The 16741-nt window shown below is 36.0% G+C and overlaps 1 protein-coding gene across 1 annotated transcript in view; it reads left to right on the top strand.

Annotated features, from left to right (window-relative positions):
• The first annotated feature begins 212 nt into the window (after positions 1-212).
• The window catches only part of MCM6 (minichromosome maintenance complex component 6), a 45505-nt gene continuing 28976 nt past the window's right edge, over positions 213-16741 (top strand). The window contains exons 1-7 of the mRNA XM_074301928.1: positions 213-451; positions 2494-2640; positions 4475-4585; positions 7178-7427; positions 12088-12253; positions 12701-12846; positions 15638-15788. Coding sequence (XP_074158029.1) covers positions 345-451; positions 2494-2640; positions 4475-4585; positions 7178-7427; positions 12088-12253; positions 12701-12846; positions 15638-15788 — 1078 coding nt within the window. The 5' untranslated portion in view covers positions 213-344. The remainder of the gene's footprint in view (positions 452-2493; positions 2641-4474; positions 4586-7177; positions 7428-12087; positions 12254-12700; positions 12847-15637; positions 15789-16741) is intronic.

The following is a 16741-nucleotide window of genomic DNA, read 5'->3' as shown; positions in this document are numbered from 1 at the left end:
GATCAGTAAATATAGGCAAATATTTCATAATCAAAGAAGGCAAAGAAGGTAGGCCGCAGCATCTGTTTAACCCAGAGGCCTCTGACGGAGAACCCCGGCACTCAAGCATTTGGCGCGAAAAGCCTCTCTGGGTGGGCGGGGACAATTTCGGAGGACAACTTCTCATTGGCTAGGTTTGGCGCGAAAACGCAGGACTCCGGGCCCGCGATTGGCTCGGGCAATCTCGTTGGGAGAGACCGCGGGGAAGACACCTTTCTCTTCGGCCCCGAAAAATAGCGTGCGGCTGCTTTGAGAAAGCTTGAGAACCGGTAGCCCAGACTTCCCTGGGCTGGACGTTAGCGGCCATGGACCTAGTGGCGGCGGGGGAGACGGGGGCGGGGACCCAGCATGTGGAAGTTCGCGATGAGGTGGCGGAGAAGTGCCAGAAACTGTTCCTGGATTTCCTAGAAGAGTGAGTGGGGGGGCCTCAAAAATGGGGAGGGGACGGGGTTTGCACTGCCCCGCAGCGGTCTTTCTTCCCCGCCCCTCCGGTTTGTGCCCGGGGGGTGGTGATTCCCCCCCTCTCCCCGACTGCTCAGGGGTCTGGGTGCTCGCCCATCCGCCAGCTCTCGGGGGCCAGCGTGCTAACCCACTCGATCCGTTCTCCCCTACGTTGTCCCGAGCTCCTCCTCCAGGAGTAGATGGAAAAAAGGCACTTGTGTCCGGGACGTCCTCCCCCCACCCCGCCCCGTTTCTCAGGGCTTCTAGATCCCTTGAGTGCCCCCTCCACGTTCAGTTTCTTCCCTTCTCTAGCGTCGGGTCCGAGCATTCATTGGCCGCGCCTGGAGCAGCGGCTTTACCTATAGCCGACCCGGCTAAGAACCGGATGTCGGAAGGGATTGGCCGAGTGGGGAAAGACCCTTTCAAGACTAGGTTTCCGGTTTAGGATTTTTTTGTTGTTGCTTTTTCCTTGTTGTCTTCTCCCTCAGAATGTGGCAGCTGGATGGTGCAGTGGTACCCGGAGTCGGGAAGATGCGAGTCCCAGTTTTGCCTAAGGCCCTTCCTAGCAGAGTGACCTTGGGCAAGTCACTCTGTTCTGTCAAAGAATCCTTCCCTCCCTCCGTGGTTGGAAGGATTCATTTAGATAATATTTACGAAGAGCTTTGCAAACATTAAAGTGCTTTATAAAAGCTACTGTTAGATAATAGGATGAGGATGATGCTTGAGAACAGGATTCAAGCTTTTTGCCTTTGTATCCCTCTCTTGACAGTTCCTGGTCTTATAGATTGTAAGCTGCAAAGTTGGGACATGTGTGTGTGTGTGTGTATGTGCTATTATATATATTCAATCACTTACATTATTTATATGTTTTTATTTGTTTTTATTTCTTTACATATATAACTCTCCCTTTTAAAAATAATTTCCCCTCAGTTATATGTTAGACCCGATACCTTTAAATACAAACCAGTCCCTCCATTTCCATCAAACTCAATCCAGCCTCCACCTAACTTCATTTGTCTGGCTGTTCCCTGCTCTCTGATTTCTGATGGACAGCTTCAGATCTGGATCTAATGGAGAGTTAAGCATTGTATGCTTGAACATTTTATATTTGTGCCTTGGTGCGGTGCTTTTTTCTTTGAAAAAATTCTAGTACCAGACGGATTAGGATTAGAGATTATACATCTTTTCCTTCCCTAAGAGCAGTCTTTTGTGCAGGAGAGAGCTCTGGTTGTGAAGTTGGGAGGCCTGGACTTGAGATCACCATTTCTGTCTGCCTTTTTCTGTTTCTCTCTTTTACCATTTTCTGTCTGTAAGGCAGATACGTCCTCTATGCGATTCTGTGTAAAATGGAAATGATACATTTAAACCTGTGAAAGCCATTTGTGAACTCTGAAACAATCGCAAGTGTGAGTATTATTAGGCCAACCAAATGTTAAGTACAAATGATATCCCCCCCAATTGTTCAGTCAAGTGTATTTTGTTTTGAAGAACAAGGAACAAAAATATATAAATTTTAAAAAAATCTTAGATTCTTGTAACCTTTCTGTTTTGTCCTACGAAACTAGGAAATTTTTTATTCATCTTTGTATCAGCATGTTTATGAATCTTCCATTTCCCTCTACCAAAAATTGTCAAGGAATCAAGCATATCCATCATGCTTATTTTTGCCTTGGTTGTAGGACTAGCATTTAAAATTTGTGTTAAGTCAGATTATGTGAGCCTCATTGGAAAATTTGGGTTTCTGGGTTTTTTCCTTTTAAAGAAGAAATCTTTCCTCTTTGTATCGAAATATCAGGTAGCCAAATTTTTTTCTCCTAACCTTTTGTTATTTGACTTCTGAGATTCATCTTCTTCAACTACAAAATGGAAATAATACTCACAGTACTTAATCTCCAGGATTTATGAAGAAGGCATTTTTTTTTAGACTTTAGGTACACCCCCCCCTTCTCTCTGCACACATATGTATGTTATAGTGATTCATGCTGACTTGTTTAATTTGAACTGATCAAACAGATTCCAGAGTAGTGATGGAGAAGTAAAATACTTGCAGCTGGCAGAAGAGCTGATTCGTCCTGAGAGAAACACGTTGGTGGTGAGTTTTTTGGACCTGGAGGAATTTAATCAGCAACTTTCCACTACTATTCAAGAGGAGTTCTACAGGTATGATGTCGTATTAAAAACCCACAGAGTTTGATTGAGGACAAAAGCCCAAAACCAGCTAGTTTTTGAGGTTTAATGGGCCATCGGAGTCAGATGGTACCTTTGAAATCAGTCCAAACTCTGTCTTAGTTAAAAGGTATCCTACTAGCAAGGTACTTATCACTGGAGACATATACCTCCCAAGGTTCTAAAAAAATAGGGGAGTCCCACAAGAGTACTTCTCTGAAACAAACATAGCTCACACCAGTCTGCCCGTGAGGCTGGTTTTCTCATGCTTTTCAATCACTCTCTGTTTTACCAAAGCACCTTCTTCTTTACAGGTTTTCAAGTTTTATATAAGAGAGTTGATTTCATTTGGGATATTGAACACTTAATATTTATTTTGTTCCCTCATAATGGTCCCTAGAGGACAAGAACTATATATGGGATTGTGTATAAGTGTAGTCCTCGGGTTATCTCTCCTTTCTACAGAATAAATCAGTGTTAAGTGAACATCTGAGGCAGCCTTGAAGGAGAAAAGATGTCCAAAAAGGAAGGAAGTCAGGGAGGAGTTCCCTGTTTTTGGTAATGGGAAAATGGCCTGGAGCTAGACAGCTGGGAGCCTCAATGGATAATGTTGAATTTGGAATTAGGGAGAGTTTTGTTTAAGTTCTGCTTTAGACCTTGCTAGCTTTATCATCTTGGGCAATTCATTTAACCTTTAATACATCCTTATTAAATTTTATCTACTAGTTTCATCTCACCATTTTAGGTTATCTTTTTGACAGAAAATGGTAATCCTCCCTACTCTGTCATGTGTAAATTTGATAATAGTGATTTATCCCAAGTTACTGAGAAGGGGAGAAAAAACACCTTGGCACTGGATTCAGCAAAGATCTTTAAGGCACTCCACTGGAGATTTTTCAAATTGACAGTTGATCCATTTACTACTACTCTGGGTCTGAATCTATCTAAAGGTTCTAAAAAGCTTCTAACCTGCCTTTCTTTTTTCACCAGAAAAATATGAGATAAATCTTTATATCATGAAATATCACTGATATGTGTCTGATAATCCAAAATATGTAGGCAACTAGCCAAAAAATATTCCCCAATAAATCAGTGACCAGAGGGCATTAATAAGTCTCCAACTTAAAATTGCAAACTTTTAACAGGCATTTAAAAGAATGCTAATAAAAGGAATGAAAATCAAAATAAGTCAAATGATTGAACAACAGCAAATGGACAAAAGGGAGAAAAATAAATGTTTAATATTTGATTAATGTTCTGCTAAAACTTTGTAAATTATATCTTGAGAATTCCCTGTGACTTACCAAAAAATATAGGATGTTAGTTTAATATATCCTATTTTTAGTGAAGCCAACTTAGATCTATATGATAATACCTATAAAGTGCTTTTAATACTTTAAAATTTCATATAAATGTACTTTTTAATGGTTTTATAGTAAGAATGATGATAACAAAAATACTAAGAAAACTCACTTGGAGGGCTTGTCGCTGAGTTTGTGCAAACTAGTTGTTCATAATTTGATGTGTATAAATTTGTTTCCTTTAATATTTTGATTACAATATTTTAACAGAATTGGTTTCCTTTGGGATCCTAGTTATTTCATTCATTTAAAAACCTTAAAAGGAGTCCTTAGACTTGACCAAGTTGCCCCTGGAGTTTCTGATACAAAAGGGACAAAGGAATCCTCATCCAGAGAAATGTTCTGTTCGGTTGCAAAGTTTCCTAAGATTATTCACAAGCTGGAAATTCTTGTTTGATTCTCTGACAAACATAAAGGAGAACTTGTTACCCATACATAGGTTATACATTGGTTTTCTGTGTTTTCAGAGTTTATCCCTACTTGTGTCGAGCATTGAAAAACTTCGTCAAAGATCGTAAAGAAATTCCTCTTGCCAAAGATTTTTATGTTGCGTTCCAAGACCTCCCTACCAGACACAAGTAAGAAGCCAGCCTATATTTTTTTTCTTTCTTTCCTTCCTTCCTTCCTTCCTTCCTTCCTTCCTTCCTTCCTTCCTTCCTTCCTTCCTTCCTTCCTTCCTTCCTTCCTTCCTTCCTTCCTTCCTTCCTTCCTTCCTTCCTTCCTTCCTTCCTTCCTTCCTTCCTTCTTTCCTCCCTCCCTCCCTCCCTCCCTCCCTCCCTTCCTCCCTCCCTCCCTCCCTCCCTTTTTCTTTCCCTTCCTCTTTTTCTCATTGTTGTTATTATTGTAATTATTATGGCATATTATTTTGGCTTTAAAAAATTCATACAGAATCAAAGTCAATTAAATTTTATTACAGAAACTGTAAAATAATTCAATTAATTCATTTTAGTTTTAACAATCATTTCAGATGCAATTAACTTTTAACTCTAAAGGAAGCAAGCAGCTATTCTTACTCACCTATCATAGGGTCAGTTGTATGTGACTTCCACAAAAACTAGCATACTTAATAATTCAAATAACAATTATAAAATGAAAAATGTGCATATGTAATTATTTAAAAAATATACTCTTACAAATAGGAAAGATGGGGAATATAAGCTAGAGCAATTTGCAAAGTATATATTATATAGACACATAAAAATTATTTAAATTGCTAATAAAAAGGACATCTTCAGTTCATTATTTTGTCTTATATTTTTAGTGTCTAAACAGACAGATGTTTTTAAAAATTAATGATAATTACTAAACATTTAAACAATAACAGTGCCTTGAGGATTTTTTTTCCATATAGTAATACAAATTCTTTTATAATGGTACTATAAAAGAGTATATATGGCTTTATGTACAATACATAAAACTCCTTTGGTTTATTTTTGCTTAATGATACTTGTGGGCCATTCCTGAAGCATATAAAGAAAACCTAAGCTTTTATGTTTTATATAAAATACTACATATATTTAAATACCTCAAATCTTTTTTTTTTTTTTTTTGAATGTTATTTCTGAACTCTCATCCTTCAGGAAGATATTATCACAGTTAAATTATAGGCAGGATTTACAATTTTCATAAAAATCTTCCATTATTGTATAGTTTTTTGCTAGATACATGTATTCGAAGTGGGCAGTGGCTAATGTACTTTCTCTTCCCTCTAACAGAATCACATCATCATAAAAAGGTTTTCAGTAATCTGTTATTTTACTAAAGGAACTGGATCATAAGCAAAAAATAAGCTTAATGTCACTTCTGCTTAAATTCAAAATGTAAAATACTTTTGGGAAGACAAAGAAAAGTTATATAGAAAGCCAAACACTTAACTAAGTAATTTTTAAAAAAAGTCACACAGGTATAAAAATACATTTACTACTAGTTCTTGGTTTTTACAGATTACTACATTATTTAAAAATTTTTTTTTTAAATTATAGCTTTTTATATACAAAACATTTACGTACATGGGTAATTTTTCAACATTGACCCTTGCAAAAACTTCTGTTTCAACTTTTCCCCTCTTTCCCTCCACCCTCTCCCCTAGATGGCAGGTAGTCTTATACATGTTAAATATGTTAAAGTATATGTTAAATACAGTATGTGTATACATATTTATACACTAAATTTACTCTTAACTAGATTTACTAACTTTACATATACTTTAGAATTCTGGGACATTTTTCTTCTGGATGTACATATATCTCATTGTAAAACTAAAGATAAAACTGTTCTAAGATGAATTATTCTTTTGCTTTTTCTTTTGAATAAAAATAATTTATCAAACAGCACCTTGTTAGTTACTAAATAGTGTGTGTTGCTTATTTAAAACAGTTCATCTTAGAGCATTTTAGACAGTCAATGTCCTTGTTAATGGTAGAATTGTAAAGTTATATAATGGAATTAATGCTGGACACTAGCAGAAAAATAATGTTTGCATATGTGTGTACATGCTTTCTGTCTGTTTTTAAGTTGAATTTTAAAATTGCTCTTAGAGTTAGGGGAGAAAAGGATTTTTGGGTTTTTTTAAGGGCAAAATATAAATTCAAAAGAAAGCAAATATTTATTTTTCATGATAGGACAAACATACATCTTGGAATTTGAAAAAGACTGATACTAATAAGTCAACTGAAAAGAGGTGAAAAGAATGATGACATCTTTAGAAATCAGGGGCAAGATTTATCCGAATTAATAGAGCAGATAGTGGACAAGACTTTGAAATAGTTTTTTGGGTTTTTTTTACAAAGAATTTGAGGGTTTTGTTGAGTGGGTAGAAATTGAGGTGTATTATAAGATCAGTCAACCATCAGGCATTTATTAAGTGATTTCAAAGGAGTTACCAAATGTCAAGATAAAGTAATCCTTTCTCACGAGTGGATGTTATCTTCAAAATCAAAAAATTTCAAATTAACATATCCTATATCACCAGACATAAAATACTCCAATTTACTTTCCTTTTGCATTGAAGTGAAGAATAATTTATAGCAGTGTCTGACAGGGTTGAAGATAGGAGAATGAACTAGAGAAAAATTGTAATAATGTGGAAGAACTTTTTTTGCAGGAACTTATTTGGAAAATTCTGTTTTGGCAATGAGTGATTACTAATAAAACGTTTTTTCCTTTTGCAGAATTCGGGAGCTGACTTCATCCAGAATTGGTTCACTTACACGTATCAGTGGGCAGGTGGTCCGAACCCACCCCGTGCACCCAGAGCTTGTTAGCGGCACATTCCTTTGCCTAGACTGCCAGACAATGATCAAGGACGTGGAACAGCAGTTTAAATACACACAACCCAACATCTGCCGAAATCCTGTGTGTGCCAACAGAAGAAGGTTCCTGTTGGATACAAACAAATCAAGATTTGTTGACTTTCAAAAGGTTTTTGTTTTTATTGTTTTTTTTTTTTTAATAGTTTCATTGTATGTCAGTAACTTCTAAAAAAGGGGGGGGGGAGGGGAAGTATTTTAAGTTTATTTTGTCTATCAAGTTACCATTTGTAAGTTTGATAAATACTAGAATAGGGATTTCATTGGTGTGAGAGAATTTCAGTATAGAAACTTAGTTCTACTAATATTGGTATATGCTGCTACTCAGATTTGTAGGCTCAGAGAATTGTCCTGAGGCTCTGAGTTATTCAGTGAGTATGTGTCTAAGGGAGAACTTGACTCCAAGGCTAATCCTCCACTCACTACTGCAGACTTTTGGGATGTTAAGAGAGGCCTAGTACCTCAGGTCTGCTCACCTGCCTTTAGTGTCTACCTGTCACTCAGCTGTCATATATGGGTCCAGGTAGTTGTAGCAAGTGTAGTGGCTACACCCCAGTGAAATCAGTGTAGCTGATGGGCTAAACTAGGTTGAGGGTAGTTGACAGATAGGTAAACTGTCTTACCCTTTGGTGTGCTAGGGGGAATCTACTCCAAGCACATGAAGACTTTTGGCAGAATAGATGAGATGATGAGAACAATTGTTCCAACAGCCATCAAAGCAATTGAAACAAGGACTTGAAAAACCATTGAAGTCATCTACTGCATCCCAGGCTATTGCCAGTCATCCTGATTTTTGTCTTGCTACTGCACTTCGATTGAGTGAAAAGGTTGAGGCTGATTGGCAGTTTTCCCTCACTTAAATCCAGTTCATACACAAGTTAAGACATCACCTGTGATATCAAAAACAAAGAAAAAACAACCCCAGAACATTTTTCTATTAATTTAATTTAATCTTTTTTTAGTTTGTTATGGGGTTCTTTGTTAAGCCTCAAGATTGTTTGCTAGTTTTTTAATTTTAAAAAATACTTTAATATATTAGAATATTGGCTAGTGGATTCATTTAGAATGGCAGATCATAATACTTTTTCTTTGTTGAAAAAATAACAGCTATTAATAATTTTCTAAGCTTGTGTATCAAGAAATTCATAAGATTTAGGACTTGGTATAATAATTGATGAGAATGTGAAATCTGATTTCTTATGGTCAGACATAAAAGTATCATAAAGTATCAAAAGTATCATAAAAGATACAGAAAAGTATCATGACAGATATTCTCTTTTCTGTGAAGGAGCTATGGAATGCTATTCTAGTTCATCCTGGCCAATACCCCTACTTTTATATCAATCAGCAATAAATATTTAATTCTTGGTTCAATTCCATTTGCTTCCAGCCTGCCAATCAATCAAGAAGCATTTTTTTTAAGTTTCTGTTTTATTGTTAGTCATAATTAATTGACCTAGTTATTTAAGGTTTACAAAATATATTTTTTTAATCTTGTTAAGTGGGGGTATGTGTAAATACTACCAAAAGAACAGTTTTAAAAGTAAGTTAAGCAGCTTACCCTTGGTGACAGGCCAAGCACTTACTGAATCCAGGAATTGAAAACAGATTTTCTGGTTCCTAATCCAGCACCCTTTCATCAAGCTACACCAATGTATTTGACAGATGAAACTTCACATCGGTTTAGTGTTGGCATTTTAAAAACATTTCATAGTTTTAATAGAGGGGAATGATAGTTGAATCAGTTGCAAACTAGCTGAAACAGGTATTTGTTTGAATTTAGACTCCATTGTAGACTTAGAGATTTTCTTTGGTTCTACATTAAAAATAGTTGGTATTCAACATTAGGGACAAAAATTCATTATTTGGAAGAAACTGTTGGGAAAACTGGAAATTAGTATGGCAGAAATTAGATATGGACCCACACTTAACACCATATACCAAGATAAGATCAAAATGGGTCCATGATTTAGGCATAAAGAATGAGATCATAAATAGATTAGAGGAACAGAGAATAGTCTACCTCTCAGACCTGTGGAGGAGGAAAAAATTTATGACCAGAGGAGAATTAGAGATCATTATTGATCACAAAATAGAAGAGTTTGATTACATCAAACTAAAAAGTTTCTGTACAAACAATACTAATGCAAACAAGATTAGAAGGGAAGTAACAAATTGGGAAAATATTTTTAAAAGGAAAGATTCTGACAAAAGTCTCATTTCCAAAATATATAGAGAACTGACCCTGATTTATAGGAAACCAAACCATTCTCCAATTGATAAATGGTCAAGTGATATGAACAGACAATTCTCAGATGATGAAATTGAAACTATTTCCACTCATATGAAAAAGTGTTCCAAATCACTACTGATCAGAGAAATGCAAATTAAGACAACTCTGAGATACCAGTACACACCTGTCAGATTGGCTAAAATGACAGGAACAAATAATGATGAATGTTGGAGGGGATGTGGGAAAACTGGGACACTGATACATTGTTGGTGGAGTTGTGAAAGAATCCAGCCATTCTGGAGAGCAATTTGGAACTATGCCCAAAAAGTTGTCAAACTGCGCATACCCTTTGACCCATCATTGCTGTTATTGGGATTATATCCCAAAAAAATACTAAAGAGTGGAAAGGGACCTGTATGTGCCAAAATGTTTGTGGCAGCTCTTTTTGTTGTAGCTAGAAACTGGAAGTTGAATGGATGTCCATCAATTGGAGAATGGTTGGGTAAATTGTGGTATATGAAGGTTATGGAATATTATTGCTCTGTAAGAAATGACCAGCAGAAGGAATACAGAGAGGCTTGGAGAGACTTAAATCAACTGTTGCTGAGTGAAATGAGCAGAACCAGAAGATCACTATACACTTCAACAACAATACTGTATGAGGATGTATTCTGATGGAAGTGGAAATCTTCAACATAAAGAAGATCCAACTCACTTCCAGTTGATCAATGATGGACAGAAATAACTATACCCAGAGAAGGAACACTGGGAAGCAAATGTAAATTGTTAGCATTACTGTCTATCTACCCAGGTTACTTACACCTTCGGAAGCTAATAATTAATGTGCAACAAGAAAAAGGTATTTACACACATATATTATATCTAGGTTATATTGTAACACATGTAAAATGTATGGGATTACCTGCCATCGGGGGGAGGGAGTGGAGGGAGGGAGGGGATAATTTGGAAAAATGAATTAAAAAAAAAAAACTAGTTGGTATTTCTAGAGTAACATACACTGTCTGGTAGTTGTAGAAGGTGGGCAAGAAGTGTGTTAATTATTAGCAAAGAGGAAATATTTAAGAGGATTAAAATCAAATATTCCTTTGGATTAGGTTTCTCTTCTAAGAAGACATAGTTTGCTGGCAATAATTGGTGGGAAAGAGTTGGAACTTGTAGGGTTGGAATAATAAGTTTTAATTTCTTGGCATACTATTGTCTTCTGTTTTTTGGAGCAGAACAAGTTAATTTGGTTTTTTGTCTCCCCCCCTCCCTCTCTATATTAGTTACTCCTTGATTCCATTTAGTCATACAATCAGGGGGCATACATAATTCATTCTTCTCCCTCCCTCATCCCTATAATTAAACTAGTTCCTATAGTTACTAGTTTGGTAGTAATACTCTTAGATTCCTCCATGCCTAAACTTTTATCAGTAAAAGGAGCCAAAATTTCTTTTTTGATTTGTTAATGATTTAATAACCAAGTAAAGTACCTCTCCAGTATCTAAATGCCTGAATTTTTATCCTTATGAAGACAAGTTTTCCATGCTTGCATAATTGTTCTCAGTTCAGTCTGATTATTTCTTGGGGATTAATTCATCATATTTGAAAGAATACTAATGATTCTTTTTTTCTTAATGAAAGAATGGGGTGAAATTGCTTTATTTTGATTTGTTTTTGGAGACTAGATTACAGTCTTATCCAGGCCAGAAATGCATTGGCTACTCAAGGCTGCCGATTGACCTGAAACCTTGGACCTGCTCCATTTCCTGAGCCAGTTCACAAATTCTTAGGCAGTTTGGTAGTCTTTCCTACCTTCTACTTAGAGGCTCCCCATATTCTAAAATGGGACTACTTAAGTAATTTTATTTCCTTCTCTATTAATATGGGCAGTCTGTATTTTGGGAAATATTCATCCATTTCACTTAGATTATCAGATTTTTTGGCATACAGTTGGGCAAAATAGCTTCTAATTATTGCTTTAATTTCCTCTTTATTTGGTGGAAAGTTCACCCTTTTTGTTTTTGATAACTAACGATATGATTTTCTTTTTTCCTTTTTCTAGTCAAATTAACTAAAGGTTTATCTATTTTGTTGGTTTTTTCCATCAAACCAACTTTTAGTTTTGTTTTAGTTCAAGAATTTTCTTACTTTCAATTTTATTAATCTCCCCTTTTATTTTCAGAATTTCAAATTTGATATTTAATTGGAAGTTTTAAATTTGTTCTTTTTCTAGCTTTTTTTAGTTGTCTGCCCAATTTATTGATCTTCCCTTTCTCTATTTCTGTAAGTAAGCCTCTAGAGATATAAAGCTTCCCCTAAGAACTGCATTAGCTTCATCCCATAGGTTTTGGTGTGTTGTCTTATTGTTGTCATTCTCTTGGATGAAATTATCAATTGTGTCTGTGATTTGTTTCACCCACTCATTCTTACCCTGTGTGGCCAAATGCCTGCACTTCAGAAAGTTTTCTACAAAGTGGAATTTTAAAGTTGCCTCATTTCAGGTTAGCACAAAACAGTTTTTTGTCCTCTCATGTAGGTTCGTATTCAGGAGACACAGGCTGAGCTCCCACGGGGGAGCATTCCTCGGAGCTTAGAGATCATTTTGAGAGCTGAAGCTGTGGAATCCGCGCAGGCTGGTGACAAGTGTGACTTCACGGGCACTCTGATTGTTGTCCCAGATGTGGCTAAGCTGAGCACACCGGGTGGGTAATCCCCATTAGAGGGGGCATTGGGTTCTCTGGACAAATACTACTCTTGAGTCACTAAGTCAGTCAGTAATTATTAATTATGGACTGTGTTCCAGCCATTGTTCTAAGTGATGGGAGTATTAAAAAAATATTTAAAAAAAGACAAGGGGCTCACAATCCAGTCTATTTGCTTGTATTTAGCTCTTAAGTTTTCCAACTTGTAGGTTATTCAATTACTTCTTTTCTACTTGTCTCTTGGCTGTTTGCTAAAGAGTTGATAGGAAAAGGGGATGATGCTTAAAAATTCAGTGTTTTAGGGGACAGAAGTTGAAACTGTCGACCAGAATGAGATTTGGAGATTGATAGCTACCTTTTGTCTGGGCAGATGAGTTAGGTCACAGAATGTTGAGAGTTGGCTGAGTCAAGAGCTGTCTTAAGGGGTTATTCACCTTTTTCTTTCAGGTGTGCGTGCCGAGACAGATTCCCGTGTCAGTGGTGTGGATGGTTATGAGACAGAAGGTGTCAGGGGCCTCCGGGCTCTGGGTGTAAGAGATCTCTCCTATAAGTTGGTCTTCCTGGCCTGCTATGTTGCACCAACCAATCCAAGGGTGAGTTGTATTTTTATTTTTTAATCCTTCTTAAAGACCCTGAATTGTTTGTTGGACAAGGGTCCAAGACTCTTGATCCTTATTGTGTATGGAAGTATTACTTATCTTGCTCATATTGAGAGATTTTTTGTTTTTATTTATGCTTTTTTTTGTTTTCCTTTAAAAATCCCAGTGCTTAGCGCAGTCCCTAGCAATTAGTGGATGCTTAAGAAATGATTTACTTTCATTGAGACTTTAAGTGAAGTTTATCTAGGAATTATTTCTTGATTAATAGAATAGTTATTGATTGTCTAATATTGAAAGAATATCTATTTTGTGCTAGAATATCATAGGAATTGAATGTTTAGGGTAGAGCTAATGAGAATTTGCTTTTTTTTTTTTTTTTTTTTTTTTTAGTTAATTATTTCCACTAATGTGACTACTACCATAATTTATGGCCCAGATTATTATAAGTTTTTCTTCCTTCTAGTCTATTCTACATATTGCTGTCAAAATGATTTCTCCTTAAAAAGGAATCTCTAGACCTCATTTCTCAGCTGCAAGAGGACAGAGTTGAACTAGATAGATAGCCTCTTGAATTTCTTTCCAGGTCAAGGACTAGAGAGACTCAAATGAAGATCAGACCATGGCACTTCCCTATTCAGAAATTCCAATGGTTTCCTATTGATTTTAGAATAAAATTTAAATTCATGTATTTAGCTTTTAAAGCCCAAAGTAACCTGGCCCCAATGGTCCAATCAACCTTTTCAGGTTCATTGAACATTACTCTTTCTCCCAGAATTTGTGATGCAGCCAAACTGGTCTTCTTTCTTTCTATTAGGACACTATCTCTTATCTCCCATTTCCATATCTTTGCTTTGGATTACTTCATTCTTGGAATAGCCTCACCTCTGCCTTTTGACTTCCCTGATTTCTTTACAGAGTCTGTTCTTGCTTTAAGATGAATCTCATTTGTCATTTCCCTTTTTTTATAAACTTTGCCAGTCTAGTGGGTGTGATGCAGTGGTACCTCTGAGCTATTTAATGTGCATTTGTATTAACTTTGATCAGTGTAAATTACATATTCCCCTTTATCTTCTTCCTCCCCTCCTATTTTTTGTGCTCTCCCATTCTGTAATTTGGTTTAGCTTTGTAGATAGTTTTGAAAACTTTAGTCTGTGATATCCTATATCATTTTTCTTTGATTTCTGCTTTTATTTTCAAAACATATGCATAGGTAATTTCCAATGTTCACCCTTGCAAAACCCTTGTGTTCCAAATTTTTTCCTTCCCTTCCACCCTCTTCTTTAGATAGCAGAAATCTAATATATGTTGAATATGTGCAATTCTTCTATACATATTTCTACAATTGTCATGCTGCACAAGACAAATCAGATCAAAAAGGGAAAAAATGAGAAAGAAAACAAAATGGAAGCAAACAATAAAAAAAAATGAAAATACTATGTTGTGATCCTTTCTCAGTTCCCACAGTCCTCCCTCTGGGTGCATGCAGATGGCTCTCTTCATCACAAGACCATTGAAAATGGCCTGTGATTTCTGCTTTTGATCCTGTCTCCTTATGTATTTTCAGAAAGAAGTCACAGAGTGGTCTCTCTGTTGTTGTTTTAATGTTGTTATTATCTTTCAGGATTGTCTGGGATATTTGAGAAAGGAACGCTTTTTATTGAATCCATCCTTTTTCATTAATATTTAGGCTTAAGTTTATAGGACTTGTCACTCTGGATGCTGTCTTATTCTTTTTTGCTCTTCAAAACATATTGCATTCCTTCTTGCGATTTCTAGAAGTTCCTTTCCTTTATATTTGAAAGTTTTTTTCTACTGGTCACTTGTGGAAATTTTTATTTGTCTTTTAAGTACAAGTTCTGTGCCTTGAAGTGTGTAGCACAGGGCTTTTGTTATAGAGGTAATCTCTGAATTGGCACTTTATTTTCTGTGAGCAAAAGTTAAGGAGTTCTCTTAGTGTTATTTTTTATTGTGAGATTTTTGGGCTTGTGGGGATCTCTCATCCTTAAGTTGTTTTCATGAGTCTTGTCTTGGAGATGAGTATGTTTTGTTTTTATGAAAATCACTTTCTTTTAACTTTGTTGCTTTTTTTTTTTTTTTTTTTTTTTTGCTATTCATTCTATCTGCCACTATTATATCTTTAGCAAGTTTCTATACCCTTGGAGCTAAGCACAGTGAGGCACTGGTAGTAGTCTAGGAGTTGGATAATAAAGTTGAATTCTGTTTCAAGTCTGCAAGCCCTGTAGTGAGTGAGCTCTTTATTAGAAGTTAGGGATTAGTCTTCTCTGCTGTTCATTCATGCAGTTTTGTTGGGTTCTTGGTGTCCTGTAATTCCTATTTTGGAGAGATTTGAGAGATTGGTGTAAGTAGGAGAAAATAGTTCTCCATCTTATTGGAACTAAGAGCTAAATGTGACTTGGAAATCTACATTTATCTTTCCAATATACTGTATTCTCTGTGTACTTTTTATAATTAGGTATGAATATGTGTACATGTTATATTCCCCAGTAGACTTGTAAGATTCCTTGAGCACAGGGAAGATTTTACTTCTCTGAATCTCTAATACCTAGCACATAATACTTACTAAATGTATGTTAATTAATTTTTTTAATGGAACTTCACAGCTTCCAGATTCCTGTTTTCACTTTCCAACTAAGGGTTTTTTGTTTTATTTGACTAAGCTAGTGATGTTCCTTCTTCCCCTCCTCTTCCTTATGCTTCTGTCACAGATCATATTGGGTTGTCGTTACACTAACACTTGATTTTTAAATTTTTTTTTTTTTTGAAGTTTGGTGGGAAAGAGCTCCGAGATGAGGAACAAACAGCCGAGAGTATTAAGAACCAAATGTCTGTAAAGGAGTGGGAGAAAGTGTTTGAAATGAGTCAAGATAAAAACCTTTACCATAATCTCTGTACTAGCCTTTTCCCTACTATACACGGTAAGAGTTGATTGATTTAAACTTAAAAATGAAACATTTATTGTAATAATATTGTACTTACTTTAAAAATGGAAAGGCATCATAGATCACAAAGGCACCCAAATAACACATGTTCAGAGTCCTATCCCTACCTAACTTTGTGATTCTGGGCAAAGCACTTAACCTCTATCTGCCTTAGTTTCATCTGTAAAATGGGGATGCTGTTAATAGTAGCACTTAACTCAGAGGGTTATTGTGAGAGTCAAATGAGATAATATTTATAAAGCACTTTGTAAACCCTAATGCCCTACAAAATAAATTCATAACTCACTTAACATTTTTCTTTCTTTTTTTTTTCTTAAATTTATTGTGAAGATTTGATGCCCTCTTAATAAAACTCATTTTGTTCCTCTCACCTTTCTAAATTAAATTTCCTGTTGCTATATTTTCCTGGGGTTTTTTATCCTCAGTTGAAATGGAAATCAGCAGATTACAATCCCTCAAAAAATCCCTCTTCATTTTAAGGATATGATTAAATCTTGTAACTTTCTTCCTGTTCTCACCCACCCTGACCCCTTTCTTCTTGCTTTCTCTTCTGCAGCATCCTTGAATTGAGCCAATAGTTTGTAAAGCTGTTGGATCTTCCTTATGGGCATGCTTTTAATCATTTAAAATAGTCTCTTTTTTCCAATTATCTAATCAAGGAAATTGAACATGGATCAGAGATTCGGAACTAGAAAGGACCTTAGAGGATCTGGTTCAACCCACTCTTAGATTAGGAGCTGAGGCAAAGAGAAATTAAGTAATTAGCACAAGTTTACCAAGGTTGAAAGTAAAGCCAGGTCCTCTGATCCAATGTTAGTAAGCCATCTTTGTGAACTTGTTTTCCCTTAAACATGTAAATTATTGAGTTTTAACTAGAGAGGAAGGAAAGTTCCACTCTGACAATTTATTAGAATATCGAAAGTATCAAT

The sequence above is a fragment of the Sminthopsis crassicaudata genome, chromosome 3, assembly GCF_048593235.1.
Source record: "Sminthopsis crassicaudata isolate SCR6 chromosome 3, ASM4859323v1, whole genome shotgun sequence".
Taxonomy (NCBI): Eukaryota; Metazoa; Chordata; class Mammalia; order Dasyuromorphia; family Dasyuridae; genus Sminthopsis; species Sminthopsis crassicaudata.
The sequence above is the reverse complement of the archived record's forward strand: the minus strand, read 5'-3'. Positions and strand labels throughout refer to the sequence as shown.